This window comes from Dermacentor andersoni, chromosome 2, assembly GCF_023375885.2.
Source record: "Dermacentor andersoni chromosome 2, qqDerAnde1_hic_scaffold, whole genome shotgun sequence".
Lineage (NCBI taxonomy): Eukaryota > Metazoa > Arthropoda > Arachnida > Ixodida > Ixodidae > Dermacentor > Dermacentor andersoni.
The window spans coordinates 199,067,152-199,085,194 of record NC_092815.1 but is presented as its reverse complement, the minus strand read 5'-3'; the positions used below and the strand labels follow the sequence as shown (position 1 = coordinate 199,085,194).

Genomic DNA, 18,043 nt, shown 5'->3' with positions numbered 1-18,043 from the left:
ACCCACTTCTTCGTATTACGCGTGCGATGCTCTTACCAATTTAAATACCATGGCGCCTTTTCCCATCCACTTTCTGGGGTATTTATGTTTATCGACTAGAACTAACCCATAATTAAATAGAGAGGTTCTCGAATCCGCAAGCATTGGTGCCTTCCGGTAATATATGTGGGTTTATTGACCAGTTATTGCTTTCAAGGTAGGGCCTGCGTGTCTCGCTTCAGTGCGAACTAGGCTACGAGAACACATGCTGGCACGGCAGCCCTGTACACAGGCACCGCCGGTGTACGGTTGATCACGGTTCATGACGGTTCAGAAGAACTTGAGTTTGACCTAGTTTGTGTGCTGACCACTAATAAAGATGAAGACAGGTGAAGAGAACACAAAATGACGACGTGCGCGTGTCGTCGTTTTCTCTTCCTTTGTCTTCGTCTTTATTATTAGCGATCATGGCGGTCCGACGCGTGGTGGATAAGACGCTAAAGAGCGATAGCGGCTTCTAATGATCGGAACGACATCAGTGCACCTGGCTTTGACACCCGCAGTAGTTTGCTCACTTCATCAATTCACGTTGCGCCGCCTTTCGCAGCAGCTCGCGTCGCCGCAGCGTTGTCGCTTATAGTGGTCAGATCAAGTTTCAAAAACGTTGATAATGACAACCGGGCTGCCTGGAAATGATGAGCAGGTGACACAATGCTTACACATACTGAGGCAACTCCAAGGGGAGTTTCTGCGCGAATTCGTTTTTTCTCGCCTACACTTTAGCACCGACGTGTCGTGGAAAAAGCGAGTTCCAGTGGCTGTTGCTGTGCAGGCCCCGATGAATGACGCGTACGCTGCCGCGGGTTTCCTTGGACTGTCGCCGTCCACGCGGCCCGCACACATGGTGCGCGCCATGCTCGAGTCACTGGCGTTCCGCACCTACCAACTGCATGCGCTACTCAAGGGCACCTCTGGGCTACCCGCCATCGGCAACGTCAGGTGAGGAGCCGTTCAGGATGCGTCTTCGTGGTTTATATTGCGCAAGACTGATTTTAGGAGGCAGGACGTATGCGTGTTGGTGGTGCCAAACCTACCTGCACCGTTCGACGTAATCAGCTGTTTTCTATGGGGATTGCAAATTGTGCAAGTTTGTGGCGATCCATCTTCAACGGCACTTCAGCATGCTCCACAGTGTGCTTCGACGTTGGATCTAGACGTGGTGCTTTTGGCAAAAATTATCAAATTTTCCGAACGTGCGCAGCAGTCGAAAGGCGAGTGAAACGCTGTAGGAGCTTGGGGAAGGCGCCGTGACTAAGCATTAGATAAAAATTCGGACCGTGTAAAGAAAGTGTGATATTTTCTGTAGCAGATACTTGGGGCAGAACGAAAAGTATGTAAACGCGAGACTAAGGGAACATAAAAGTTGGTTGAAAGGATATTCGTTGAGAACATAGAAGCCTTCTGCGAATTCCTTCGCCCACAGCAGCGGCAGCAGCAATGATTTCGCATTAACGCAGCTGCAACACGCTCGCATTCCTATACACTAAAGCTGTTGCTTCTGTCAGTACGCGCTTGCTTGGCGGATGCTCGGTAGGTTCAATAAAAGCGAGAGCTGACAAAGCAAGAGTAAGTGTATCACTGTTTGGCTCTGCTGGGCAATTGTAGAGACCTGCTTTTCTGCACAGTCACTTGCCCGAGATGAGTGGGACAACTGTGCTGGCCCTTTCATAATGCTTGACCTTCTAAATATGTGTTTAGAATTCCGGCGGAAATGATTTCAGGAGGCCTGTTGACGTTAATGATATTAACATTGAAGCAATGTAGCGACGCAGTGTGTTGTCACCGCAGAAACGCGTCATGTGTGAGGTGTGTACTGTAGCCGGGCTCCTCTGTCTTCTGGACCCGCTGCACCATCTAGTAGCGCCGCCGCGAAGCCCGGGTGTGGCGCATGTGGGAACAAATATTTGAACCAGATTTCCTGAAGACATTATACTATATGATGCGGCTTTTGTTCTGCCCAGCACCGGAGAAATGCTCAAGGATTTTTTTGTTGCTGAAGAGTGGTACAAACCCAGTGACCCAAGTTGATTTCAGAGAGATTCATTGAAGAATGTGACATTGGGAAAGTGAGACAGGGCATACCCTGTCTCACTTTCTCAATGTCACATTCCCTATGTCACTTTCCCATTGTCACCTTCCCAGTGTCACGTACCCAGCGTCACATACCCATTGTCACATAATAGAGTCACATACCCAGAGTCACATACACAGTGACCGATGGTTGGCTTCGAACACGGTTCCCATAGCACAGCAGGCCGACTTGGGTCACTCGGTAGTCCATGGACTACCGAGTGACCCAAGTTGGAATGAAAGCGGATAGATATGGACATAGATACCAGGAAATATGTGAAGTATCCTGAGAATGCTGATCGGAATAATGTTCCCTCATTCCGCGCCATCCAAAATTGTTGGTTGTAAAGCTGGCAGTTAAGGCCCTCGCTGGAGCCTTACCTCCAATATTAAAAAAAAGTTCAATGGTAGCGGAAAATTAAAGATTTCGAGGCAGTGTTGTGAGGCAGCAAACAATTTCTGCCTTTTGACAACACCTGCATTCTACTGCATTGACTAGGGCCTGTAATAGAGGTTTCTCTCTCTCACCTCTCTGAGTGAAAGTGCAAAATCCCGTCCACCGTGGCGGTGTGGTATTCTTAGGCATTACTTGCAGAGATCTCTATCCCTAATACACAAGACTGCGCTGTCTCATTAGTGTACACACATGACTAATAAAGTTTTGTCACGGTGGCATCTAGGCCAAAGAGTGCCAGAGATTGCATTTTGCATTAGTTTACATTCGAGAAAAAATGATGTTGCGTATCAGACGGGTCACTGTGCGGCAGCTGCATTCTGGAACCTGGTGAGAACTCGCCTCACACGATAAGCCGAACGCGCGCAAACTTGTCTGTGTGGCCGAAAGATAAATTGTTAAACGCCCAGTAATGTATTGACGCCTTCAAGTTTGTGACGCTGCAGAGTACGCCTCTGACATCACCTGGGCAAAATGCGGCATTTGGGTGAAATACGGCAACAAACGGCAGCTATTCCCCGACCTCACATGGTGCCAGCATACGATGGCTTGGTCCCATGCAGCACATGACGTCACACATAGCATGGCAATATGGTGGTCGGCGCCGGAGAGCTGGCGCATTCTAACTGATATTTTGGGCAGAGATGTGTTTTTTATGCCCAGTTTTTACATGTGTGTAGTCATAATAGGCCCTCTATTACAATATATATCGAAAAACTGCAAATTGTTGGGTGTTCGTGATATTTCACCTTTAATTTTCATCTTGATTAACTATGACTTCATTAACATTGCCTTAACCCCACATGTCATGGGTTCGACTCCAAACAAAGGTCGGGGTTCAACTGGTTCGAATACCCTAATTAACTTCGCTTTAATTAACAGAAAATGTTGTGGGGTCGACTCCCACCAGAGGTGCTGGGCTAGACTCTCGACCTTCACAATATCAATTGGAATCAAACTTGGACATATGGCCGGTTCGCCCATATGTTAAAATGAATTCGACTCTCACCAGAGGTTGTGGGTTCGAGTTCCTTAATGAATTATCATAATTAACTGTCTTAATTAACTTTTAATGAACACCACGGGTTTTGCTGACACATCTACTTCGCCTCAGCTTCACGCTTTCTTATAAAGAAATTGATAACCTAATTCACCCTAATTAACACCAAAGGTGTAGAGTTTAACTCCAACCAAAGGCCGTGTGTCTTAATTAGATTTGCCTTAACACCGCAGGTAGTGGTTTCGACTCCTGCCAAACGTTGAGGGTTCGACTCCCTATGAATTTTGGTGCTATAACGCCGGACATAGAATTTTTCATCGGATGAGACGTCTAAGGCTTTCGCCTTAATACATTTTATGAAAGCTAAGGTCATTATAATTCTTCGTTATTCTAAAAACCAGCTGCTACATTAGCTTATTGCTGCTTAACATTTCTGACGACAGTGTTAGGAGGGTGTAAGACATATAGTGCTTGCACCCCTGTACATCTTTCTCAGTAACCGGGCTCCTGGTAAGTGGAACATATTTCCCTGGTCCCTTGAAGTTCCGTTTATTGAGATTCATATCGAGCAGACTTTGGTTACTCTGGCATACTCGTTTACAGCAATGTAATCTCGACCTCCTTCGCGATCTGTCGGCGCTATCTGCACTTAGTTGCGGATTTGATGATGGGGCAGCTGCACGATGCCAAAGCAATGGTGACCGAATACTGGTGACAAGCATGCGATAAGAGCAGGCTGAGTTACAGGTTGTTATTTCGTTCTTTCCGCCAGTTGCCATAGTTCCCGCCAGAAGATGGCTGCCCCAAACAAGTGCTACCTATTGACACGTGTCCTTCTTTATCGGGTGACGACGTTTCACCGCCTAACAACTGTTATCGCACAGCGCAAGACGCGCCTGCATGTATAGGAAGCACCTCCTCCAGATGTCACGTGGTATTGACGGTGAGGAAAGCAGGAATACTGGGAACGACAAAACTAGCGCTTTATTGGGCGAACTTGTGCCCTCAAGAAACACGCTATACTCAAAGAACGGGGACAGCGGCGAACATAGTCGGCGATCGGCGAAAATCTGATCAGCAGGTCAAACGCGTTGACTTTTATACATCAGTTGTTGAATGTTCCAGAGTAATCGCTGGGACCCGCGTGTCTTCCACACAGTTCTACATTATTCATGTCGCGCGCACATGCTATCATATTACACAAGGTTCGGTCCCAGAAAGCGGACGGAACCATCGATGACATTCCAGAAACTTGCGATACATGCAGGCGCGTCCTGCGCTATGCGATAACATTTGTTAGGCGGTGAAACGTGGTCGCCCGAAAAGATAAAGAAGTACACTTGTCAATATTGTGGTGTATAAGAAGTTTTCTTGAACAAGTTGCAGTAAGATGTGTCGTGGAAGGCGAAAACTGGAATCAATAGAATTTGCTATGCGTAAAATTCTTAGTTTGTTTCTGCTGATGTTGGTCGTCCTAACATGTCACAGTTAATATAGTTTCCAGGCTGTACCACTGCCTACATGCATTTTTATAAAATAATAAAAAAAGTGACTAAGCTGCTATACGATATCTTAAATTGCATAGTGCTTGCCGTTCATAGAAGCTGCCAGCAATTGGTAATAGCAGAGGCTGTAGTATATATTTTTTATTTTATTCATTTTTTTGTAGAAAGCAACATGCAAAACTCAGTAAGTGCTGGACTTTGGCAGCGATGGGCAGTAGCAACTTGCTTGAGAAACAGGCTTGCCAAAAGCAAAATAATGTGCTATATTTACTTTTATGTGTCTTCCAATGCTACAAATAATTTTAATTGTGGGGAAAACTAAGCCTTATTGCGGCACCAGAACATATCTTTTGGATTGGTGTGTCAGAAAATTGCGTGCAACAGTGTTGTGTCAACAGGAAACTGCTCAGCTAGTTTTCTTATTTCAGTGCACCTATCACCTACCAGAAGGAAGCTGTCTTTGTTGTAAAAAGTATACTGACGTTGAGCACTGAAAATTGTTCTGCCTTGCAGTGCTTAAAGCTAAAAGTAGCCTAGCTGAACAGAATATCATGCGTGAAGGGAGTGAACAATTGTTCCGATTTTTACATCGCCACCGAACGAGGTGACTTACGAAGGCATCTAAAATTAAGAGCTCCTGGTGATACGGGAGGATATATGCTGTGCCGGATGCGTTGGATCAGGGGCCTCACTTCCACGATAAGTGCTGACAGAGGGGTGGGAGCGTAGCATCACATTAAGAAGGTAATTAAGGTATATTTATATAATTATACAATATAATTATCTTTTCATTAATAATGAGTTACAAAAATTTATCAGTTATAAATGGAGGGTGTTCCGTCTGGAGAGCTGGTACCGTAATCATTCAGTGATGGCACCAACTCTACTCCAAGTTTACGTCATTGTCATGCTATATAAAAACGCACTTTTGACAGCCTTGAGCACTAAACTATTGCTTTGACTGACGTTTCACTTTAATTACGCAAATCATGTTGGAGCTTCTTGTGCCACTTGCCGGACTCTCTCGACCATGGCATGTTCCTTTCTTTCTGCCCAGGTTCACTGGCGGAGTGACGCGAAATCTGTTCCTCATGCAGCTATTGGCCGACCTACTACAGGAGCCCATCATCTGCTCTTCCCAGCACGACAGCAGTGCTCTTGGTGCTGCTTACCTTGCTGGCCTTGCTGTCGGTGAGCTCATGCAAGAAAGAGACCGCATTCATGTTTCAAGCTGAGCGGATAATTGGATGTGAGAGGCCGTAGCCAGGCTTTTCCACGTTCTGGTATTGCCATAGTCGTAGCCAAAATGGTCGACATCGCATATTCTGAACTACTGAAACTGAAGGTAGCATGCCAAAAGCTTTTTTTTATGGAAAGCGCTCTTCACAGAAGCTGTAGCATGAGACCCAGCGCTGAAGTATTTTTGTTTGCTTGTGGGGCATTGTCAGCCACTTTAACCAGCTCAAGGTCTTGTGGAATTTCACACGGGACCTAATGCAATAGTAACTACACGTTTTACATAAAATGTAATGTATGAGATAGTTAAGGACAAGATACATGATGTAGTGTTGCATGCGTTTTACAAGCAAAATATATAGATTGTTTTAACTGTTGGAAACTGTTAAAGGGGGCATAACGGCATTTTTTAACATTGAAGCTTTTCATTCCATAATGTACTTTTTTTGTGCATGTGACAGCTATGCAGTTGTAGTCGGCTTAGTGGGTTAGATATTTTCCAACCTAATGTTATATAGGAATGTTAAGGCCTTGACCATCTATCATCTATCACGCAACCACAAGCAGTGATATCACAAATTTAGGCTCGTTCGAATATTCGATCGAATATTGTGCTATGCGATATTCGGTTCGATACCGATTTCAGTATTAGAAGTTTTCGAAGTATACGAAACAAAGGAATATACGTATTTATCCAAGTATAATCAGCACCCACAATTACAACGCCCCGGAAAAAGAAAGAATGTTCAGTGGGTGTAATCAGTGGAAATAAATGCATACAAACACCGTAACCTTTCTGAAAACAGTCTCGGATGCACATTTCATCTACATCATAACTTAGGCCAGCAGCTTTTATTCCCCTACTTTGCAGTGATGCTGATGGCAAAGAACTCTGCCCTAAAACTGGTTTCGTGGCAGCACGGGCCGCGCTGCCGGGAAACCACACTTCAAGTGAAATGCGCACTCTCGTGGAGTCATACCTCAAGTCAAAATTTGCATATAACCTGCACCCCTATTTTACTGGTAATAAAAAGAATTTTGTGCTTGTTATAAGCGCGAAAATATGGTAAATTTGAAAACATATGTAATCGACAGCTTCGGTTTTGGCGAGCAAGTCGCATCGCATAGCTCATAGCCAATACAAAGCATGGACAAATTCGTTTACGCTAGCCTACTGATTTTTGCACCTAATCGATTTTTTTAACAAAATCACCGTGGATGCATGGCTTCTCTAGGGCGCGTCAATGTGACATTAAACGGTAACTTTGGTGGCCGGCATCTGGTGAAATAGCGCTGATTAGGCCCAACAGCCAAGGCTGATTCGGTGGGGGACGGCAAACCGTCGCGGGGGCTTTGCCGCTCATCGTCTCTCGGGCCCTATATCACACGCGAGCTAGACTGAAGACCGCAAAAGTGGCGAGCATGCCTACCATTTTCGCTGTGCGCTTGACGAACGGGCTAAGCTCTCGTGTAGAGGGAACGCATTTGAGCTATACCCCATGAACTCCCGAACTGGTGGTCAAGGTCGCACATCACAGCGTCGCGCAATGCATAATTTGGTGAATGTGAGACGATTCCGAGATCTCAAGCCACAACAAAATGTTAAGTACGTTGAAGCAGAACCGCGAGCAAGAGCCTGTAAGAACATTTTATGTCATGCGCTGGAGTTGTGCGGTATGCCGAACATGCATTTATTGCATGAAAATATTTGAATAATGGCACTCTGAAGATAAGCTGACTGCAGAGGTGAACTTCTTTTCATTTTTGCAAGTAAACAACCAGCTTTACTTAGAGTCGTCAACATCTGGCTCTTATGCTGACGTTTATTGAGATCCTATAGCTATTCGGACTACTTTGACATCACTTCGAACCAAAAAATTGATATTTGCACCACCCTACACAAATCGTGACCAGCTCCCCACTACATGTTCTTGTAAAGGGTTTGGGGTTTGTTTATACCTAGCTGTGTAGGAGAGGTCACTGCTTGACGCTGTCTTCACTTATTATGCAAAGAACGCATCATTGACTAATGTATCTGCTGTCTCCACAGTAGCTACATATCCACTGATTTGTTTAGCTTCTTGTTGCTCAGAAAACAGCTGGTGAGGGCAATTGACCAAATGCATCAAGCATCAAAAACCACCTCTTCTTCCTGCATAAGGTCTGTTATATTCATGCATAGATCACTGCGCTAGTTCAAGGTACAGTGCATCACAGACCTCGGTTCATTGCTGTAAATGTGCATCCATGCATGCAACATATCTTCCATTTGAGGCCATGCAGAACATTATCCATCATTCTTTCGAAAGTAGCAGGTGCATTGCAAAGTCAGAAAGGCATGACGGTGAATTCGTACAAGCCGTCTGGTGTAACAAAGGCAGTTTTCGGGCGATCGGCCTCTGCCATCGGAACCTGCCAGTAACCTGACCGCAAATCTGCAAACAGTCCAGAGCATCATCAATGCGTGGTAATGGGTAGACGTCCTTCAGCGTGATCTTGTTCAACCGTCGAAAGTCAACACAGAAGCGGATGGAACCGTCTTTCTTTGTGACGAGGACCACGGGAGAGGCCCATGGGCTTTGGGAAGGTTGAATGACGCCTCGACGGAGCATGTCATCGACCTGGTCTGCAATGTGGCGACGTTCCGTAGCGGACACGCGATATGGTCTTTGTCGCAGGGGTGAGTGAGTGCCAGTGTCGATGTAATGCTTGACTGTCGATGCACGGCCAAGAGAGGTTTGCGCAACGTCGAAAGAAAGGCGGAAGTGCTGAAGGATTGCGACAAGTTGAGATCGCTGTGAAGGCGTCAGATCTTCGACGATGAAAGGGCTGAACACACCAGTCGATGTTGAGTCTGGTACAGAGAGGGCACTTAGTTCATGGACGGCAGTAGAAGACACTTCGTCGAGGACGGAGACAATTTGTGTTGAATCGACCGACTCGATGTAACCAAGGCATTCGCGGTGGAACAGTGATAGTGGCGATGAAAGAGGATTATAAATGGGCATCGTGCTCACACCGGCGACAAGGTCAAGAGCTGCAAAGGGCAAAGGAAGCGCTTTTCGGGTAACAAAGTGATGAGAGGGAATGAAGAAGACCGTCCCATCGGATATGGTACTACAGAAGACTGGTACGAATGCTGAAGAGCATGGGGGGATACAGGTGTCTTCTTTCACGACAATTTTAGCGGCAGGATGAGCATCGACTGAGGCCAGGTCACCAAGGTGGAAAAGTTCAATCTCAGCCCGAGCGCAATTGATGATGGCATTGTGGCGTGAGAGAAAATCCCATCCTAGAATAACGGCGGGAGCACGATGAAAGAACTATGAATTCAATCGTGTACAAAACGTCCTGTATGATCACACGGGCAGTACAAGCAGCGGTAGGGCGAATGGGTTGAGCACTCGCCGTTCGGAGCGACAATCCAGACAGAGGCGTCGTCACTTTACGAAGCGAACGGCAAAACCTGGCATCCATAACTGAAATAGCGGCACCGGTATCGACTAAGGCGACTGTAGCGAAATCTTCGATAAACACATCAATGACATTGGCAGGTAAAGGAGGAGGACTTCGGCATGTCGACACTTGCGCAGTTCTTGCCTCAGGAACTGCGTCGTCTAGTTTCCCTCTTCGTTAGAGACAGGTCGTCGACGCATAGGGGAAAGCGACCGACGACGTGGGGAGGGTGACCGGAGGCGTTCGAAGCGAGGACGGCGACCAGTCTGGGAGCGAGCTGGTGATGGGTCGAAGGGTTCGTAAGGCGCATTTGCATCAGGCGGCACATAGGGCGCTCGGCGATCGTCATCGAACGCCTGCGATCGGCGGCGGCAGAACCTTGCGACATGACCGGGATACCTACATCGAAGCATATAGGGCGATTGTGCGGCGTACGCCACGGGTTAGCGACGGCAGTGGTGGTCCAGGGGACGGGAGGGGGAGGGCGGTGCACAGGCTGCTGGAAGCGACGCACGGACACACTGCGAGGGGCCATTGCAGCAACCGTAGCATAAGTGACTGGTGTAGTCACGACATCCTGCTGGTGAACAGCCAGCAGCGCTTCCGCGAACTCTTCATGAATCACGTTACGGATATGAGACGGCAAAGTGCTGGCAGACTCCTGAGTGACGGACACCAGAGATAGCTGTCGTGCGACTTCTTCGCGGACGAAATCCTTGATTTGCGTTATCAGGGAGGCTTGTTCTGGGCCGGTGTTAAGGCTGCAGAGTGATGCCGCATTTGGTGTGGGATGTCGCCTTGTCAGAGCTCGCTGCTTACGCAATTCATCATAGCTCTGGCACAAGCTGATGATATCGCCAACAGTGCGCGGTTCCTTGGCCAGAAGCATTTGGAACGCGTCATCGTCGATTCCCTTCATGACGTGCTTGATCTTTTCCGCTTCCGTCATGGCAGCGTTCACGCGCCTGCACAAATCGAGAACGTCTTCTACATAGCTGGTGAATGTCTCACCCGTGTCCTGTGCGCGTGTGCGCAAACGCTGCTCGGCTCGGAGTTTCCTGACGGCGGGTCGGTCAAATACTTCTGTAATTGACGTCTTGAGCACCGACCACGTTCGGATATCCCTTTCATGATTTCTGAACCAGCGACTGGCCACGCCCGCGAGGTAGAATGATACGTAAGCCAGCTTGTCCGAGTCATTCCATTTGTTGTGAACGCTCACCCGTTCGTAGGACGACAGCCACTCTTCAACGTCGTTGTCATCGGTTCCGCTGAAGATGGGAGGCTCCCGCTGGTGAACGGTGCCAGCGCAAGGGACGGGTGGTGATGGAAGAGTCTGCTGTTGGTCGGCGTCCGGCATGGGAGAGGGTAACGTCCGAGAACGGAGTTCCAGGATGGTAGTGGAACGTTACCCCGTACCTCCACCTCTTATAAAGGAGGTTTTTTGGGGTTTGTAGCGACCGCCGGTTCTACGATGCACCGAGCACAGTCCCCGAGCTCGAACCTCTGCCGCGCGGTTGATGCTGCCGATGCTGCTGACTGCGCGCACGTTCGTCATCTTCCTTACAATACGTATAGTGGACATTGAGAAGGTGGGATACGACATTACCGGTGTGATAGCCATGGAGCTTAGGTGTCGTAAGATTCGAGCTTACCATTTGAGTAGTTGATTTTTGAATAATTGGGGTACGTGTCAAAATTTGTGACTCAGTGACTGGGCACCTACACTTTCATTGCAATGCATTTATGTTCGGGTGCTTGTAGAAGATGTTTCAGCACCTGAAGAATGTCCTGAAATATGCACTGCAAGAAATTGGAGACTGATGGCATGATCAAGCTACGGTAATTTTGTGTACCCAAAGCAGGTGTAAAGTATTTATTTTAATCTAGAAGAGTTTGATGGTTTCTTAGGCTGTACGCAAATTTTGTGTGGAGTGCCCTGATTACATGATGGAAGCTGAGTGCTTACCCATGGGATATTTGTGAATCTTAAGAACAGCACAACCGTAGTGAATTGTAACTCACTTTGTGACATTCTATAGCTTTTGTTCTTCTTTCCCACTGTTTTTAACAACTGACAAAAGAATAATGTTGCACACTGATGACTCTTTCTTATTTCTCTCAGCATCATGGAAAAGAACTTGGTCATGGGCGAGTTGTCACTTTGTTCTTGAAAACTGCTCCCATCTGCATTGTTTGTGTTTCTTTATGGCCTGTTTATTAACATGATAGCGTTAAAGAGCCCGTGTTGCAGAAAATACGGCACACTGCGTCCGGCCTGTGATGCGGCGCGCCGGATGCGGGACACTGTCGCATCGGCAAAATGATTTTTGAACCACGTATACTCAAGGCTTCCATATGATGTGAGAAATTGACTGAACTAATTGAATTTCTCAAGCTAAAATATGGAGGAAAATCGTAAACTACGACTTGCACACAACCTAGAGAGATGAGAGCTCTTGGACTGTACTTTGACTATACCAGAAAGCATAATTCTGTTACGCGAAAACTCAAACCCCTTCAACACACAAACCGGCTGTGGCGTTCACAGACCGGCTGTGGCGTCTGCCATTTTGCGCGCGCCGGCGCGAGGGGTGTTTTGGGGGCCACGGAGCTGCGCGCCTGGTTCCTTGCATTAACTTTAGCTTGCGCTCGCCTCTGCCGCATCGCGACCCACGCAAGAGGTCGTGGTTCCACCACAAATCTCGCCTTCGGGCATAGCTTTTGTGGCAAGCGTTTCCAAATAAACATTACCGTTACATACGCTCCAGTTGCCACGAAGTGTGAGAAGCAGTGAGGGATCATTGAATGCTATTGCGTTCCACTCCTAAAGGTGAAGCTTAAGCGTTCTCCAAATTTTTTACACTGCACTAACTCCGTTTTCATGAGCATTTCTGCCAATAAGAATTTTGTTCCTGTACAAGCGACATACTTTGAGCTTAAGTTGTTGATGTACTTAGAAGTGGTGCTTAGACTATCAGTATAAAATAAATACAGAGGTGATCCAAAAAGCAATGGCAAATTTAGTGTGTTGAGGTGGATGCTTCTGGTATCCAAACAAATATTTGTTATTTAACCTGTGTGCATGATCATTCTTCTTGAGTGTACTTCATCATCATTTATTTATTTATTTTTATTTATTTATTTTCAATACTGCTGCTCTCCTGCGAGAGCGTGGCAGTTGGGCAGTACAATAATTCAGCTGTACAGTTCCAAGGAAATCAAAGTATAGATTATACAAAAAGAACGACATAAGCAGTGCAAGTTATAATACTGTACAAGTAAACCATGTTAAGATCAAACGGAATAGTAAATAATGGAAAAAAAGAAAGGGAAGAAAAAGCAAGAGGCTTTATTGCAATAGCGGAGGTATCACTAGGGGCAAGTAATAAAACAGAAGTAACTAAAATAAAACTATGAGTGTTTGAGAATCATTATGGCAAACGAATGAGTTGTCAATGAGAGGGTTTATTAAAATTTTCTAATGAATAAAGCAATCTGTCCCAATTTCCCTGCATGCATAGGTACTCATATTCATACGCAGTTTTTTCTATTTGTGAGATAAATTCGGATAATGATTCAATGTTGGTGACAGTAGGATCAAGTTGGTTCTATTCTGCTATTGCGAGCGGGAAGAAAGAATACTTAGACGTGTCATTTTTACATCTGTATTCTGTCTATGTGTGCGCATGCTTGTTATGTGTAGGTCGAGCCTCGGAGAATGAAATGTATTCGGAGGTATCTACTCTATAGTTATTTCTTAGTAGTTGAAACAAGAATTTTAAGCGAGCGTGTTTTGCCCTTGTGGATAGCGTTCTCAAACCGGGCTGGGTTGAAAGATTTGTTGGCGAGTCTGTACGTTTATATTTGTTATGGATGAACCTCACAGCTTTGCTTTGTATTGATTCTAGTTTACTTAGGTTAGTCAGTGTATGCGGAAAGCAGACTGTGTTAGCGTAGTCGAGAACAGGCCTTACAAACGATGTGTAGGCTAGCAGCTTCGTTGTGTTGGTTGCGAGTGCTAGGCTTCTTTTCAAGAAAAATAGTTTGCGCAGCGCCTTTGAGGTTATATTACTGATATGTTTGTCCTATTTGAGCTCCGAGGTTAACGTAACGCCTAGATATTTTGTGGTCAACTTTGTTAAGTGGAGTGCCGTTGATTGCGTATATAAAGATTGATTATACCATTTTCCTGGTTATAGTCATAATCGCGGACTTTTGTATGTTTATTTGCATCTGCCATTTAGAGCACCAATAAGCTATGTGAGCTAGAGAATCACTTAATTTAATATGATCATTGTAATGATTAATTTCTCTCTATATGACGCAGTTGTCTGCGAATAACTTTATATTGCAATTGATGTTAGCTGTGATATCGTTACGACCTCCGTCAACGCTATGCTACGACAAGCAACGCTGCGACCTTCGTCACCGTGATGTCCATTTTGTACCCGGCAGCCTCGTGTTGCTTTGGTCACCTTCGCGTAAAGTTGGCCTATGTGAAAAACTCCTTTCTTGTTACACAGGCCCATATCGCGTGCTCCGCAAAGTGACCGATGTCACCTATGAAATCGTTCTAGCCACGCCCACTACGTCCTCCGCTGTGACAACCAGTGACATTGTCCACGTCGCCCGACTCAAGCCCTACAACTCTCCGCGCGCCTTGGATATTTAACAGCACCGTGACGGTGCTTTTGCCGCCGGGGGTGTAGTATTACGATATGATCAAGCTATGCTCAAGAAACGAGCCGCCGCGAGGACGACGACGAAGTTGGTCGGTGCGCTTGGCGCGAGCGAGTGTCGGCCTGGCGGCCTGGCTCCAGTGTAAATAGCCTGTAAATAGCGTCTTCTGTCTGTGTCTTTCCACACGAAACAATATAGTGTAAGAAAAGCAATGGTCCGAGAACAGACCCTTGGGGGACTCCGGATGTAACTGCAACTGTGTTAAAAAGCGTTTTTTCGTAAACCACAAATTGTGAGCGGTTACTTAAGAAACTTTTTATCCAAGCGGAAAGTCCTGTATATACCAAAAATATTTTATACTTTAGCTATTGATTTGCTGTGACATACACCGTCGAAAGCCTTGGACAAATTGAGTAGAATCAAGTCAGTTTGACCGCGGTTATTAACTATAAAAGCAAGGAGGTAATTCAGGAAGGAGGTAAATTATCGTTTATTACACCATTAAAGGCATCTGTGGGGCATTACATAAGGAGGGGATGTTGTACACAAAATATAACAAGTGTAAGTGGGTAATCTAAACAAATAACAGCTCAGAGGCAACTATTGTAAAAATAGAAAGGAAGCGTACATATTAATGTAGCAATTTATACATAGAACGAAAGAAATCATGAAAAGCACACAGGTAACTATAGTGAAAGTAAGAAGGAAATGCGCATGAAATGTAGCAATTTGTACACCAAATAAAGTGTCTGGTTTTCTTTAAATTTTACAGGATCATGCTCAGTGACAATAGAATGGGGAAGCAGATTCCAATCCTGAATAGCAGCAGGCAAGAAAGATAGATTGGTTATATGCATTATTTGATCCATGTAAATGCTGCATGCTCATGGAGTTGATTAGACGGGATGAAGGGCAGACAGGCACAACTAAAAGTAAATTGCGCAGGTTAGGAAATTTGTAGTATAATTTGTGGAATAGGCATAAATGAAAGAGTTTACGTCTAACGGCTACACTCTAAAAAAGTTTGCACCCTTTGGGTTGTATTTTGTCCCCTAACAATAATCGTAATCTCTCTTGCCCGCATTTCCGTTCTTTAACGCTGCGAGCCTGGCACTTCCTAGTCACGAACGGCTTGCACGTTATCAGCTTGACACAGCATTCTCGACAGGAAAGTAGCCAACGTCCAGTTTTCAAGAGAGGAAACGCAAGCAAGGCAGACGACGATATTTGTTTGGGTACAAGATAAGCCCCAAAGGGTGTAAACTCTTAGAGTGTAGTGGACTGATATTACTAATGCTGTGGTGAAAATTGTAATCTGAACTAATAACATGGCGCTGCGAGATTCTGGATGGATTCTAGGGTATTCATTAAGTACGTCTGATGAGGGGACCAAATTGCGGATGCGTACTCAAGCTTCGTACGTATGAAAGTCTCGTATGCTAGTTTACAAATCGATGATGGAGACAAGGAAAGCGATCTTCTAATGAAACCCAGTGTTTTTGAAGCGTCAACAACGAGTTGAGTGATGTGCTTATACCATATTAGTTTGCTGCTCATTAGTACTCTTACTTAAGTACTTATGATTCAACCTTGGATATTATGGATGATGTTAGTGTATAAAGGTAGGTAATATTGGAACTCTTACGTGAGATATGCATAAACTTGCACTTCGGGATGTTAAGCTTCATCAACCAATCTGAACACCACTTTTCAATTATTTGTAAGTCCTTTTATAGGGTTGCCTCGTCACCGGGGGAGGAAACGCGATGGTAGAACACACAGTTGTCAGCGAAAAGATGGATGGATGATGAGATGCCAGAGGGGAGATCATTGATATAAATGAGGAAAAGCAGCGGCCCAAGGACAGAACCTTGAAGCATGCCTGAAATTACTTTGAGAGTGGCTGAATGATACTCCCCGATGGCAGTGTACTGAGGGCGGTTCGTGAGGAAACAGTTAATCCAGTATAATGTCAGGGAATCAGTGTTGAGGTATGAAAGTTTAAACATGAGGTGTTGGTGTGGGACGCAGTCGAAAGCTTTGGAAAAATCTAGAAATATGGCGATGGTTTGAAATAATGATTCCAAATTGAAATTAAAAAACTTGCGTCTCACATAAAAGACCAGGGTGGAAACCGTGCTGCTTTGGAAAGAGAAAAAGTTATTTTGAAGGCGGTTCGCGACTTCGGAGTATATAATGTGTTCTATGAGCTTATAAGCAATGCAAGTTAATGCAATGATGCAACAAATGATCTATTCCTCTTTAGAAAGAAGTCTCAGCACTCATGATCGCTGAGGTTCTGGGTGACAGCACCAATTTTTGTCTTGTTTTCAGCTTTATCAAAACATATTTTAGTGGTCCAAAAGCACAATATTTGGAGTGAGCGAAGTTAGGGCATGAAGAGTAAAGTTCCATTGTTAGTAGTAGTAGTTGGAAGGGTTCTCTAATGTTACGATAGTGCTTTAAACATGATACAGATGCTTGTGAATCAGTGTGCAACAATCCCTACTGCTGGATACTATGCTCATAATTGAAGACTGTAGTCACGATGGAATTTGCAAGTTTGACAGTCATGTTGAATTGGCAGGCTTAGTATAGTATGTGCCCACTTTAAAGGGAACAGTGAAATAGACAGAAGAAAGAGTGCTAATACTTGTACGTATATTTTATCGTCCTGTCTAAGGTGTGTGCTTTTGTCCAACCTGCACATATGAACCAACTACCATAGTAACATATCGTATTGAGTTCATATTGTAATTCTAAGCAATAATTTCCAGTGAACTACGCATATTCCATTTAGTAATTGTGTTCGTACAATCTACCTTTATTGATACAGTCCTCGCTGGAAGGGCAGAGGCATAATAAATTTCTGCTTAGTGATATTTAATATTACCAACTGATCAGTGTATACTTCAGTCTTGTAGTCTCGTGAATTCAGGGACATTTGTGCTTGTGGTATCATTCTCATGGGAATTAGCATGAGCGTTCTTCCCTTTGGAAACAGTTATTGAGGTATGTTTGCTTATAGCTTATGGACAACACAGCCAAAAGTAGCCATCATGATATACGTAAAGTTGCACCACTTACATTTTATGACCTTCTTTATCACATTGTCAGGGATGGAAGTGCTGCGCCAAATGCGCCATCTTGTACCAAAACACTAATTTCGGATGAAGTCAAAAATTTTTGCAGGATATTCGTGATCAGTGGCAACCACACAACCATGTATTAGCTGCTAGCATTTAGCTCTAGAAGCCAAGCTAAAGCAATCCGTTTCAGCGTCTGTGTCCTTGGAGTGTGGATGTGTTTGGTGGCGCATTGTAACTTGGCCGTTGGAAACGAAATTCCTTTCTGTTATACTGTGCATTATGAATGTTTTATACTAGTCTTGCGCGTTTGCGTAATATGCGGACCAGCTACAGATGATTTCGACTGGCGCTCTTCTTATGGGGAAGTCGGGAAAGAAAGCTGTGCTCTCAGCTGAATGAATAAGTTGTACGCTCTGTCGTTATACATTTTAGGGCACGCTTGTACGTCCTAAATTTCCATTGATTAATGGCAAAGACCATGCGTGTAGCGTTAATATATATTTTGTATGGG

At 45.1% G+C, this 18,043-nt stretch overlaps 1 protein-coding gene across 1 annotated transcript in view; it reads left to right on the top strand.

The window, feature by feature from the left end:
- The window catches only part of LOC126540250 (glycerol kinase 5), a 203,267-nt gene that overhangs the window by 176,247 nt on the left and 8,977 nt on the right, over positions 1–18,043 (top strand). The window contains exons 15-16 of the mRNA XM_050187050.2: positions 812–978; positions 6,126–6,259. Coding sequence (XP_050043007.1) covers positions 812–978; positions 6,126–6,259 — 301 coding nt within the window. The remainder of the gene's footprint in view (positions 1–811; positions 979–6,125; positions 6,260–18,043) is intronic.